Genomic DNA, 11,538 nt, shown 5'->3' on the forward strand with positions numbered 1-11,538 from the left:
GTTTTCATCAAGGATCTCTCTGTACTTTACTCCTTTCATCTTTCCCTCGATCCTGATTAGTCTCCCAGTCCATGTCGCTGAAAAACATCCACCCACAGAATGATGCTGCCACCACCATGCTTCACTGTAGGGATGATACCGGGTTTCCTCCAGACGTGACACTTGGCATTCAATCCAAAGAGTAAAATCTTGGTTTCATCAGACCAGAGAACCTTTGTTTCTCATGTCAAACTCCAAGTGGGCTGTCATGTGCCTTTTACTGAGGAGTTGCTTCTGTTTGGCCACTCTACCATAAAAGCCTGATTGGTGGAGTGCTGCTGAGATGGATATCCTTCTGTTCCAAACTCCTTCCATTTATGAACGATGGAAGCCATTGTGTTCTTGGGGACCTTAAATGCTGCAGACATTTTTTGGTACCCTAGCCCAGATCTGTGCCTCAACACAATTCTGTCTCGCAGCTCTACGGACAATTCCTTCGACCTCATGGCTTGATTTTTCCTCTGATGTGCACTGTCAACTGTGGGACCTTATATAGACAGGTGTGTGACCTTCCAAATCATTGAATATATTACAGATGGACTCCAATAAAGTTGTAGAAAAATAGGTAGGTAGGGCAAAGATACAGGATGGTAGGCAGGCTCAGGGTCGGGGCAGGCAGGCAGGAATGATAAAAACTGGGAAACTAGAAAACAGGGACAAGGAGACAATCACAAAGACAGGTGAAACCGGTGACGGTCTGCTTGTCATCGATACTTAGAGGTGGTCTTGAGAAAGGCCGACCCGGCTCTCTTCCAGGTACGTCTACAACGATGGACAAACATCTGGACCGAAGGTTTGCAGACCTCTTCCTCTTGCTTGGAGAAGATTGGGGGCTGGGATAGCCCAGAGAATGCTCAAAGGGCGAGAGACCAGTGGCAGAGTAAGGAAGGTTGTTGCGGGTGTACTCGACCCACACCAGTTGCTGACTCCAGGTGGTGGGGTTGGCAGAGACTAGGCAGCAAAGGGTCATCTCCAAGTCTTGGTTGGCTCGCTCCGACTGGCCATTGGACTGGGGGTGGATCCCGGAGGACAGTCAGGCCGATGACCCAATGAGCATGCAGAAAGCCTTCCAGGACTGGGATGAGAACTGAGGACCCTGGTCGGAGACCATGTCCACCGGGAGTCCACGGATCCGGAACACGTGCTGCACCATAAGCTGGGCCGTCTCCTTGGCCGAGGGTAGTTTGGGTAGAGGAATGTATTGGCAAACCGGTTGACCACAGTCAGGATGGCAGTGTTTCCCTCAGACGGGTGGAGACCCGAGACGAAATCCAGGGATATATGGGACCAGGGACGGTGAGGGACAAGCAGTGGTTGAAAAAGACCAGCCGGAGGTTGCCGGGGAGTCTTATTCTGTGCACAGACCGAAATCCGGAACCGTTTTAGGGCACCAAAAGCGTTGTCGCACGAAGACCAGGGTTCGATGGGAGCCCGAGGGGCAGGCAAACCTGGAGGAATGGGCCCACTCCAGGACCGCGGAGCGGACAGAGTCAGGCAAAAACATCCGGTTATCTGGGCCCCCTCCAGGGTACGGCTGGGACCGCGGCGCCTTCCGGAACCTGTTTCCCAATACCCCAGCTGAGTGCCGTCTCCAGGCACAAGGTAGGAAGGATGGTCTCGGGCTCTGGGGTAGTAACAGTGGAACTATAACAGCGATTGATGTGGATTGAGGTGCTGGGCGGTGCGGAGATACTCCAGGCTTTTGTGGTAGGTCCACACAATGAACGGATGTTCCGCCAATTCCAGCCAGTGCCTCCATTCCTCTAATTCCATCTTCACGCTCCCGATTCCCCACATCGTAGTTCCTCTCCGTGGAGTTGAGACGGTGGGAGAAGAAGGCACAAGGATGCAGCTTAAGGTCCAGGGCAGAATGTTGGGACAGAACAGCCCCCACTCTGACATCCGAAGCATCGGCCTCCACCATGAACTGATGGGAAGGGTTAGGATGAAACAAGATAGGACCAATGGTGAAGTGGTGTTTGAGGTCCCGGAACATCCGGTCAGGGGCAGAGGACCACGTGAACGAATCTTGGTAGAGGTGAGTGCAGACAGGGGGGAAACCAGGGTGCTGTAACCCCAGATAAAGCGGCAATAAAAGTAAGCAAACCCCAGGAAACGTTGCAGCTGCACCCTGGACGTAGACTGGAGCCAATCCACCACTGCTCCCACCTTCCCTGGACACTCCCAGCAGACATGAAGAAACCCAGAATGTGGATGGTGGAGAGATGGAACTCGCAGTTCTCCACCTTCACAAACAGCTGATTCTCCAGAAGGTGGTGAAGAACCTGTCGTACGTGGAGCACGGGGTCTTTGGGGGGAGCAGGAGAAGAAGAGGATGTCATCAATATAGATGAAGACGAACTGGTTCAACATGACGCAGAGAACATCATTTACCAGAGCCTGGAACACAACAGGGGTATTTGTGAGGCCAAAATGCATTGGTTAGGCCAAAATGCATGAACAGATACTTGTAGTGGCTGCTGACCATGTTGAAGGCGGTCTTCCATTTGTCCCCCTCTCGTATCAGCACCAGGTGGTAGGCGTTCCGTAGATCCAGCTTGGAAAAAACAGTGGCCCCCTGGAGCAGCTCGAAGGCCAAGGAAATGAGTGGTAGCAGGTAACGGTTCTTCACAGTAACGTCATTGAGTCCCCGGAAGTCAATGCACAGGCGCAGGGTCTTGTCCTTTTCATCCAAGAAGTAGAACCCGGCGCCGGCAGGAGAGGAAGAGGGATGGATAAATCCTGTGAATAGGGAGTCCCCAATGTAGGTCTCCATAGCCTTGGGCTCCGGGCCTGACAGAGAGTACAGACATCCCCGGGGCGGCGTGGTGCTAGGGAGAAGGTCAGTCCTGTAGTCAGAGTGTCGGAAGCAAAGTGGCCCGGGCTTTGCTCAACACCTGAAGGTCCTGGTACTCCGCGTGAATGGCGAGAGGTCCGGGACAACTTCCCAGCCCACAGGAAGGCGTCCCGGGGCAGGTTGCGCTGACTTCAGACAATGGGCGTGGCAGAACGGACTCCAGCCCATGATAACGCCAGTAGACCAGTTGATGAGGGGATTGCGTCGCTGGAGCAAGGAGAATCCCAAATCTGAGGAGACTTGATGAGCAGAAATTGAATAGTCTCGCTGTGATTCCCTGACACCCATAGATTGATGGGAGTGGTAATATGAGTGACCCGGCCTATAGAGCGCCCGTCCAGTGCTCTAACATCCATGGGAATGGAGGGGGGCTGAGTGGGGATGTTCAAATCGGAAGCCAGGGTAGCGTCCAAAAAGCTCTCGTCGGCTCGAGAGTCAATGAGGACGCAAAGAGATTTGGACTGGTTTCCCCACAGTAGAATGGCATGAAAAGGGGTGCGTGTAAGGGAAGCAGAAAAGTTCTCCATATGGCCCACCAGAGTACTCGCTCCTACCGGTGGGCCTGGTCTTTTAAAGGACAAGAGGATACAAAATGACCAAGAGTCCTGCAACACAGACAACTCTTCGTGTTGATCCTGTATTGCCATTTCGCTGGCGACAATGCTCCAGCAAAATGTCCAAAGCCCGGCCATGGCATTCAGCCAACATTTGGACCCCCTCCATAAGGTCACGAAGCAATTCCTCGTACCTCTCTAAGGTGGCTCCTTGGGAGAAGATGGCGTTGAGAAGCTGGCCCGGGTTTGCTGGGTCAGTTGTGGCCAGTTTGTACTAACACATTTCAGGTAAGGCCCAGACGCAGACAACGTTGAAGTAACAACAGTGTATTAATCCAACAGAGGCAGGCAAGAGACAGGTCAAGGGCAGGCAGGGGTCAATATACAGATAGGTAGAGCAAAGGTACAGGACGGAAGGTAGGCTCAGGGACAGGTCAGGCAGAGGTCAGTAATCGAGATAGGTGGGGCAAAGTTACAGGATGGAAGGCAGGCTCAGTGCAGGCAGGAATTCAAGGGGTCTGAATGCACTGTAAACATTAGAAATGGTTTTCAGCTGAAGTGGTCCATGTGAAATGTTGCAACCTGTTTACAGGCTGCAAGATGTGCATTACATAACAGCCCAACATTTACTGATTTAGATGTCAATATAAGATCATCATGTTATACTCCCATCTGTTACGATGACTGTGTTATACTGCCACATAGCCTTAAAGAGATGTGGAAATGCCCATTTTATGTTTTAACTTAGCTGCTCCTGCTACAAGTATTGTTCCTCCTACAACTTCTGTTACTACCACTGTGGCTGGTACTACCACCGCAACAACTGGAGAACCTGTCCCTGTTCCTGCTACCGTTCCTACAACGAGACCCACAACTACAACCACCACATATGTGGCCCCCACAACTACAGTGTCAAGGACAGCATCACCACTGTCAACAACTACCAGCACAGCTCCAACTACCACAACAACCAATGCACCAACTACCACAACAACACATACTACTACTACAACAACAACAACAACTGCAACAACAACAACTACAACTGCACATCTTCAACCTGCTCCACTGGTGTCTTTCGTCATACAACAAGTGTTTGTAGAAGCTTTAAATGACCCTAAAAGTACACAATTCCAAGAACTTGCAGTAACTATTACTGCAGTGGTAAGTCCTAGAAATTCAGAGTTTGTTCATATTGGGTGTATGACCATCAATAATGTATGGCGATTGTTGGAAAATCTATATGTTAAAGTACGTCTTTAATATGTTCTAATCAGGTGACAATTAGTCTCCATCACTACATGTTGATTTATATTCCCCAATATCTATCTTTAATAACTAGGGCTTAGCTATGTGGATTGGAATATATAGAAATGTTTTTGTGTGTGTTAAATCATTAAAACGTTCTCCTGTTTGTACCGTTCCTTACAGTTCGATGTGATCTACAAAGCAAAATATGGGATCCTTTTCATCCGGACGATTGTTCTTGGATTCACGTAATATTCCATTCTGTTCTATTCTATTCTTTTAACCTTTGGCATGCCACTGTTCATGACCTTTTATGACCTTTTGCAGACCTATTTTCCATTCCCGTATGGATGCAGAAACACAGGCGGAGGTCCAACTGGTGTTCAACGAGACCTCCACTCAATCTGTCCCTGAGGTTACTGACATTAGCGATACACTGAAAGAAGCAGTTGCCAATCCAAACATTACCTTTGGCAACCTCTCTGTGGATGTTACCACCATCATTGTTCAAGGTGAGTAAACCAAGTTGGGTGAACAAAAACGATTATACACAGCAATTTCTCCAGTGTTGAATAAAATCTGAGTGTTACATTTAATTCTTACATGTAGCTCAACTAATAATTTAACTACATTTAGCAGTAGCTTGGTGGTAGTTGCACCGAATTCATATCTAATTAGTGTTTTCAGTAGTTAATTACATTTCTTGCCGTGTAGCTAACTACTGGAACTACACTACTTTTTTCATGACAAATTGGGGGGAGGGGCAGGGAGGTGTCCAAACGTCCAAAAATAAACAAGGTACAAAAATAAAAAGTAACCCTCAGTCATTCAAAGTGCAGCCAGAACCCTACTCCAGGTTAGTGTTAGAGCCCAGGTACCTGAGAGAATGGAACTGCTGCAGCTAGCTATTTGTGTGAACAATTATTTTATTTATTTTCTATACAAGACAACAAATAAGCAGTACAAGCAATACCTAGTTGGAGCAACCACGCCCCAAAAAATATAAATATTTTTAAAGAAAAAATTAAGTGAAGAATCAAAAAATCAAACACAGAACAGACAGTGTAAAGCATCAGCTTGTACAGTGTAACGGATGTGAAACGGCTAGCTTAGTTAGCGTGGGCGCTAAATAGCGTTTCAATCAGTGACGTCACTTGCTCTGAGACCTTGAAGTAGTAGTTCCCCTTGCTCTGCAAGGGCCGTGGCTTTTGTGGAGCGATGGGTAACGATGCTTCGAGGGTGACTGTTGATGTGTGCAGAAGGTCCCTAGTTCGCGCCCGGGTATGGGCGAGGGGACGGTTTAAATTTGAACTGTTACAACAGCATAGACGTGCATAGACAAAGCATTAGCTTGTACAGCATAGACGTGCATAGACAAAGCATTAGCTTGTACAGCATAGACGTGCATAGACAAAGCATTAGCTTGTACAGCATAGACGTGCATAGACAAAGCATTAGCTTGTACAGCATAGACGTGCATAGACAAAGCATTAGCTTGTACAGCATAGACGTGCATAGACAAAGCATTAGCTTGTACAGCATAGACGTGCATAGACAAAGCATTAGCTTGTACAGTAACTTTTCTGCTCTTTTGACTTCAAAGTGCCCACCACAAATAACAACACAACTACAACGGCTACTCCTGTCATCACTACTGCTATCATCACAACTACAACCACTGAAACTACCGTTGTGCCACTCACTAAGGTGACTGTGGTGTTCCGGTCCAGTGGAGAGACATTTACCTCTGACCTATCAAACACATCTTCTCAGGCCTTTCAAACCCGAGCATTACTGATTAGAACTCAGGTGAGCCTCCCAAAACAATGAAGATGTGAATGTCCTATTGAAAGGGGTAGAATACAGTTACATAGTCAGCTTTTAATCAACAGGAAGTTGTTTGTTTAAACTTCATCTGTTTCTTGTTTTGTCTTCCAGCTTGATCCTTTCTATCGATCAGCTTTCACCTCTTTCAACAGTTTGACTGTGACAGAATTCAGGTGATTATTTTTTTTTGCATTACATTTTGTATGTTGATATAAATTGATCTCACTTTCTATCTAACATGTTATCTCTCATTTGTTCCCAGCTCTGGATCCATCATCAATACTATGAATTTAGCATTCAGATCCTCCTCTGTCCCAAATTCCATGGAGATTGGCACTGTTTTAATAAATGCCGCCCAAAAAATCACAGGTTTCAACATTGACCCCACCTCAGTGAGAGTCAACGACACAGGTTAACTAATTTATTTATTTATTTATTTGTATTCTATTATAAGTTAAATAAATATACAGTGGGGCAAAAAAAAGTATTTAGTCAGCCACCAATTGTGCAAGTTCTCCCACTTAAAAAGATGAGAGAGGCCTGCAATTTTCATCATAGGTACACTTCAACTATGACAGACAAAATGAGAAAGAAAAATCCAGAAAAACACATTGTTGGATTTTTAATGAATTTATTAGCAAAATATGGAGGAAAATAAGTATTGGTGGCTGACTAAATACTTTTTTGCCCCACTGTATTGTCTGACATATAATTATTGTCTTTTCTTCGCCATTGTATCATATGCCATTATCTCTACACAAATCAATAATTTACGAGTTGCGTTCCAGTTGTATTTAGCAAACCAGCTGTCTCACTCATCACATTACGGGGCAACAAACACTCTTCCTATTTTCATTTGAACATGTTTCCCTTTTTCTCTTTCCATCCCAGCCGTGACCTCAAGTGGAATAAGCAGCAAGACCAGTCTCTGCACAGCATTCTTTCTGGTGGTTCTGTCGCTGCTACTGTCAAGCCAGCATTAGTCTCAGTGGCAACGCCCACTAAAAACACTATTTCACTCACTGGCAAGCAGCAGAACGAAATAGTGTGTGTAGTCATATTTTCACTTTGAGAACTTCCCACACATTCCAACCCCTAGCCCAATTCCACCCATGATTTGAATAGTGTCCAAAAATGAAATCAAGTCTTGTAAAGCTGACACAAGATACACTATTTGTGGCAGTTGAACACAATGATGTAATATAATTACTGCCTATTCAATCAAAATGTGTAAGTGTATGGGTTTCCGTCATAAGTCGATGTTATTTCCATGCAATGAAAAATAATGTTTGATTTAATATGCACCTAAGGCTATATTTGATTCGCTCCTGTTGCTGATATGAACTAAAAACATTGATTTACTCTGTTGCTGATATGAACTAATACATTTAATCACTCTGTCGCTGATATGAACTAAAACATGTATTCACTCTGTTGCTGTTATGAACTAATGAGAGAAATATTTTATTTTATATTTCGACTTAACCAGTGAAACCTGGATAACTGATTTAAATAAGGCCCTTTGGAGCAAAATGTTCTACAATTTAAACTGTTGTCAATGTAGTTTTCATTCTGTTATACCATAAACATGTAATTATTTCTTCAATGGTCCTGATCAAAGTTGTGGACGTGAATCACATTACTTGGACTCGAGTCAGACTCAAGTCACAAGTCGACTTTGACTTTAACACCAATGACTCGTGACTTGACTTGGACTTGAGCCTTATGACTTGACCTGACTTGATACCCTCCCCAAGCCCAAACATTAAAACATTATGCTGTTAAAAAAAAAGTGTGCAGGCATCTACTCTTCATTTAACGGATTACAGTTTGAAATCGGACAGCAGCTAATCAAAAACGTCGGCGGGTGAATTCAGATGGAGCCCTTGGAACGATGATACCTGAAATTATTATTTTCGCATATAAAGATGACGCTGTATCAACAAAAAACGGATTGCAACATGCGGGAAGAAAATTACAGACGGAGGCGCAACAATTTCCAACTTTGTTCGACGTTTGAAGCTGCACAAAGAACGGTAAATCGTGTCTAATATAGCCGACAGCTATCCTTCACCCGAGGTTGTGTGTTTATGAGTGTGTGTAACTTGTTTCATGGGTTTCTTTTTGCTGGCTTGTGATGTCTGGAGCCTGTATTGTTATGTGCGCTCCTCACTGCTTGCCTAGATTATACGTGCCGATTGACTCACCACCGCGCTGTTTGGAGCAGGGAAAGATCAAATGAGCACATTTGTGATAGAGTGCCTCCTAGAATGGTTGTGTACTCTTTCTAACCTGCTGATTACAGCGAGTGCTTGAACCTCTGATTGTGTTTATGCATCACACAAATCCCACCATCCCTCTCTCTGCTGTCCTCCGCAGTTGTGAGCTTTTTCCGTTGATTCTTTCATCTGAGGCACCGCATTTAGTTACAGTTTTCCTGATGGAAAATATATAGATCTGTACTCAATTCTCTATTCTACACGGCAAAGGCTATTATAGGGGGGGTTACACATGGCTACCCATGTATTTCCGCAGGGGGGAACCACTACTTCAAGGTCTCACCGATTGAAACGCTATTAGTGCGCACCACCGCTAACTAACTAGCCATTTCACATCCGTTACATACATACTGAATTCTATTCTATTCTATTCTATACTATCTTAGTTTATGCCGCTCTGACATCTCATGCAAATACTTACATATTCTTAATTCCATTCCTTCACTTTAGATTGTGTGTATTGTTAGATACAACTTCTTAGATATTACTGCACTGTTGGAGCTAGAAACAAGCATTTTGGTACAAAATCGCAATAATGTCTGCTAAACACGTGTATGTGACAAATAACATTAGATTTGATTTGAAATACCTCACCCCTCCATGCCTTATTGCTTAATCACGCATCATCATATATTTTCAAAAACAAAAACAATTATTGTATCCTGTGAGCCGAATTGTAAAAAAAAAAATACATCAATTAGAATAAAACAAGTATTTAACAAAGTCGTTGTGTCATTGAGCAGGAGTTTTGCTGTGTATTATCTTACCCACATACTGTCAAATCAATTTCAAGGACAGAGAACCTGTTTTGATGGAACAGTTTATGCTGTCCTGTAGGTACGACCCCCCCCCCCCCCCCCCCAGTTATAATCCAGGGTGACTATAGGATACCATAACATCCTTCCACAGGGTCAAACTCCAGTTCCCATGGGCTGCCATATATGCATGTTTGCATTCCTCCCTTACGCAAAAGACATTGACTGAGGAGTCTACAAACCCGAGGAGTATACTAATAATGGGATAAAGATGTTCATGAGCTAACTTTGGTCAATTCTGAACTCAACTCAGGATAACCGTTGACACGAAGGTGGCTCACCATTCAGGTAAACAAAAGACGGCCATATTGACAGTCTAGTAAAAGAAAGGCTGCACCTCTAATAGCCTATTTGCAGCAATAGAATTTGCAGGATAACTTATTTTTTTCCTTTTGATTTAGGCAAAAACTTAGTTGTCCATGGAATGCGTTTTTTAACATTGTCTCAATGAAGATATTGGCATTCGACTCACTGGGCTGTACACGCAAGGTATGCACACAACAATACAGGCCTGGCTTGAGTTAGTTACAGGTGTTGGATCAATATCCTTCCTTTGTAGCGTGGTTGGAGCCTGAATTGGAATGTGAAGCTAACTGAAGCTAGCTATAGAAAAGGTGGCTTTAAAAAATTCAGAATAGATCTAGCTAGCATCACACTATTGGCCTCTGGTTTCCCTAAATCAGACACTCATTAAGTTAAATGATAAGAATGAAACCAGCAGATGCTGCAGCCATGCAGAAATGTAGTTTGATAACATAAATTACACAGTCCTCCTCAGCCCTCCATGGTTTATACATAACTCAAACTCCACAGCCCTCCACGGTTTATACTGAAATGTCATTGTAACCAATGTTACCTCAAAACAAATTAGGCACTGAACAAATTTCAAGTCTGCTGAGCGCAAACTTGAATGATGTGAAAATTCTGTGTAACTTCGAGTTTGAGTTTACTGTGAACACTAAGGATGTACCCACTTTAAGTTACAGTTTTAACAGTGGCCAAGTAGGCTTCTGTGGCTATTTGATCATAATGTTATCAGAACTCAGGATAAGACGCAGATGCAGACAGCTAGAGTCACAGATGTTTATTGAAAAACAGGTCAAAGGCAGGCAGAGGTCCGTAATCCAGGGCAGAGTTAATAAGGTACAGAACAGCAGGCAGTCTTGGGGTCAGGAAAGGCAAAGGTTTGTAAACGGGTCAGAGTCAGGCAGGTACAGAAAGGCAGGCAGGCTCAGGGTCAGGGCAGGCAGAATGGTCAGAACCGGGAAAACTAGGAAACAGAACTTGAAAAAAGCAGGGAGATGGGAAAATACGCTGGTAAGATCTGACAAGATGAACTGGCAACAGACAAACAGAGAACACAGGCATAATTACACTGAGGATAATGGGGAAGAGGTGTGACACCTGGAGGGGGGTGGAGACAAGCACAAAGACAAGTGAAACAGATCAGGGTGTGACAAATATGGGCCTATCAGAGTGGCCAACCATAAAGAAATATGGAGAAAAAGCATCCCATAATATTTTAACATGTAAATAGCTGTTATTACATTCAGCCAACAGTAGCATCCAATGTGTGGTGATCGATGTAGGCCTACATTCCATTAGACTTGAAAAAAACATCCAGGCTTGACCTTTAACCTGTTGATCCACTTGTCCTTCAGACAAGGACGTGACTGAAAATCTTGTTGTGCTGTTAGATGCAAGAAACCACTTTAACAAAATAAAATGCATTATTATTCCCATACCACTATTACGGAACATCAGACATATTATGCTACCCTCTGCCTATTGGCTACTTAGCTTATTCAAGCAAGTCTCAATATACAACACTTCCCCTTCAAGACAAAACATATCTTTAACTGACTCGCTTTTCAAAGATGTCCAAGAAATGTACATGTTTTGTGCTCTTGTAGGAAGCA

General features: G+C 44.3%; 1 protein-coding gene across 1 annotated transcript in view; it reads left to right on the top strand.

Annotated features, from left to right (window-relative positions):
• The window catches only part of LOC110500789 (uncharacterized), a 42,162-nt gene extending 33,845 nt beyond the window's left edge, over positions 1-8,317 (top strand). The window contains exons 6-12 of the mRNA XM_090214918.1: positions 4,199-4,614; positions 4,882-4,946; positions 5,026-5,210; positions 6,302-6,507; positions 6,637-6,698; positions 6,788-6,936; positions 7,417-8,317. Of these exons, the coding sequence (XP_090071044.1) occupies positions 4,199-4,614; positions 4,882-4,946; positions 5,026-5,210; positions 6,302-6,507; positions 6,637-6,698; positions 6,788-6,936; positions 7,417-7,508 (1,175 nt within the window). The 3' untranslated portion in view covers positions 7,509-8,317. The remainder of the gene's footprint in view (positions 1-4,198; positions 4,615-4,881; positions 4,947-5,025; positions 5,211-6,301; positions 6,508-6,636; positions 6,699-6,787; positions 6,937-7,416) is intronic.
• Positions 8,318-11,538: the final 3,221 nt, after the last annotated feature.

This window comes from Oncorhynchus mykiss, chromosome 21, assembly GCF_057628025.1.
Source record: "Oncorhynchus mykiss isolate SJ-2025 chromosome 21, ASM5762802v1, whole genome shotgun sequence".
NCBI classification, from domain to species: Eukaryota; Metazoa; Chordata; class Actinopteri; order Salmoniformes; family Salmonidae; genus Oncorhynchus; species Oncorhynchus mykiss.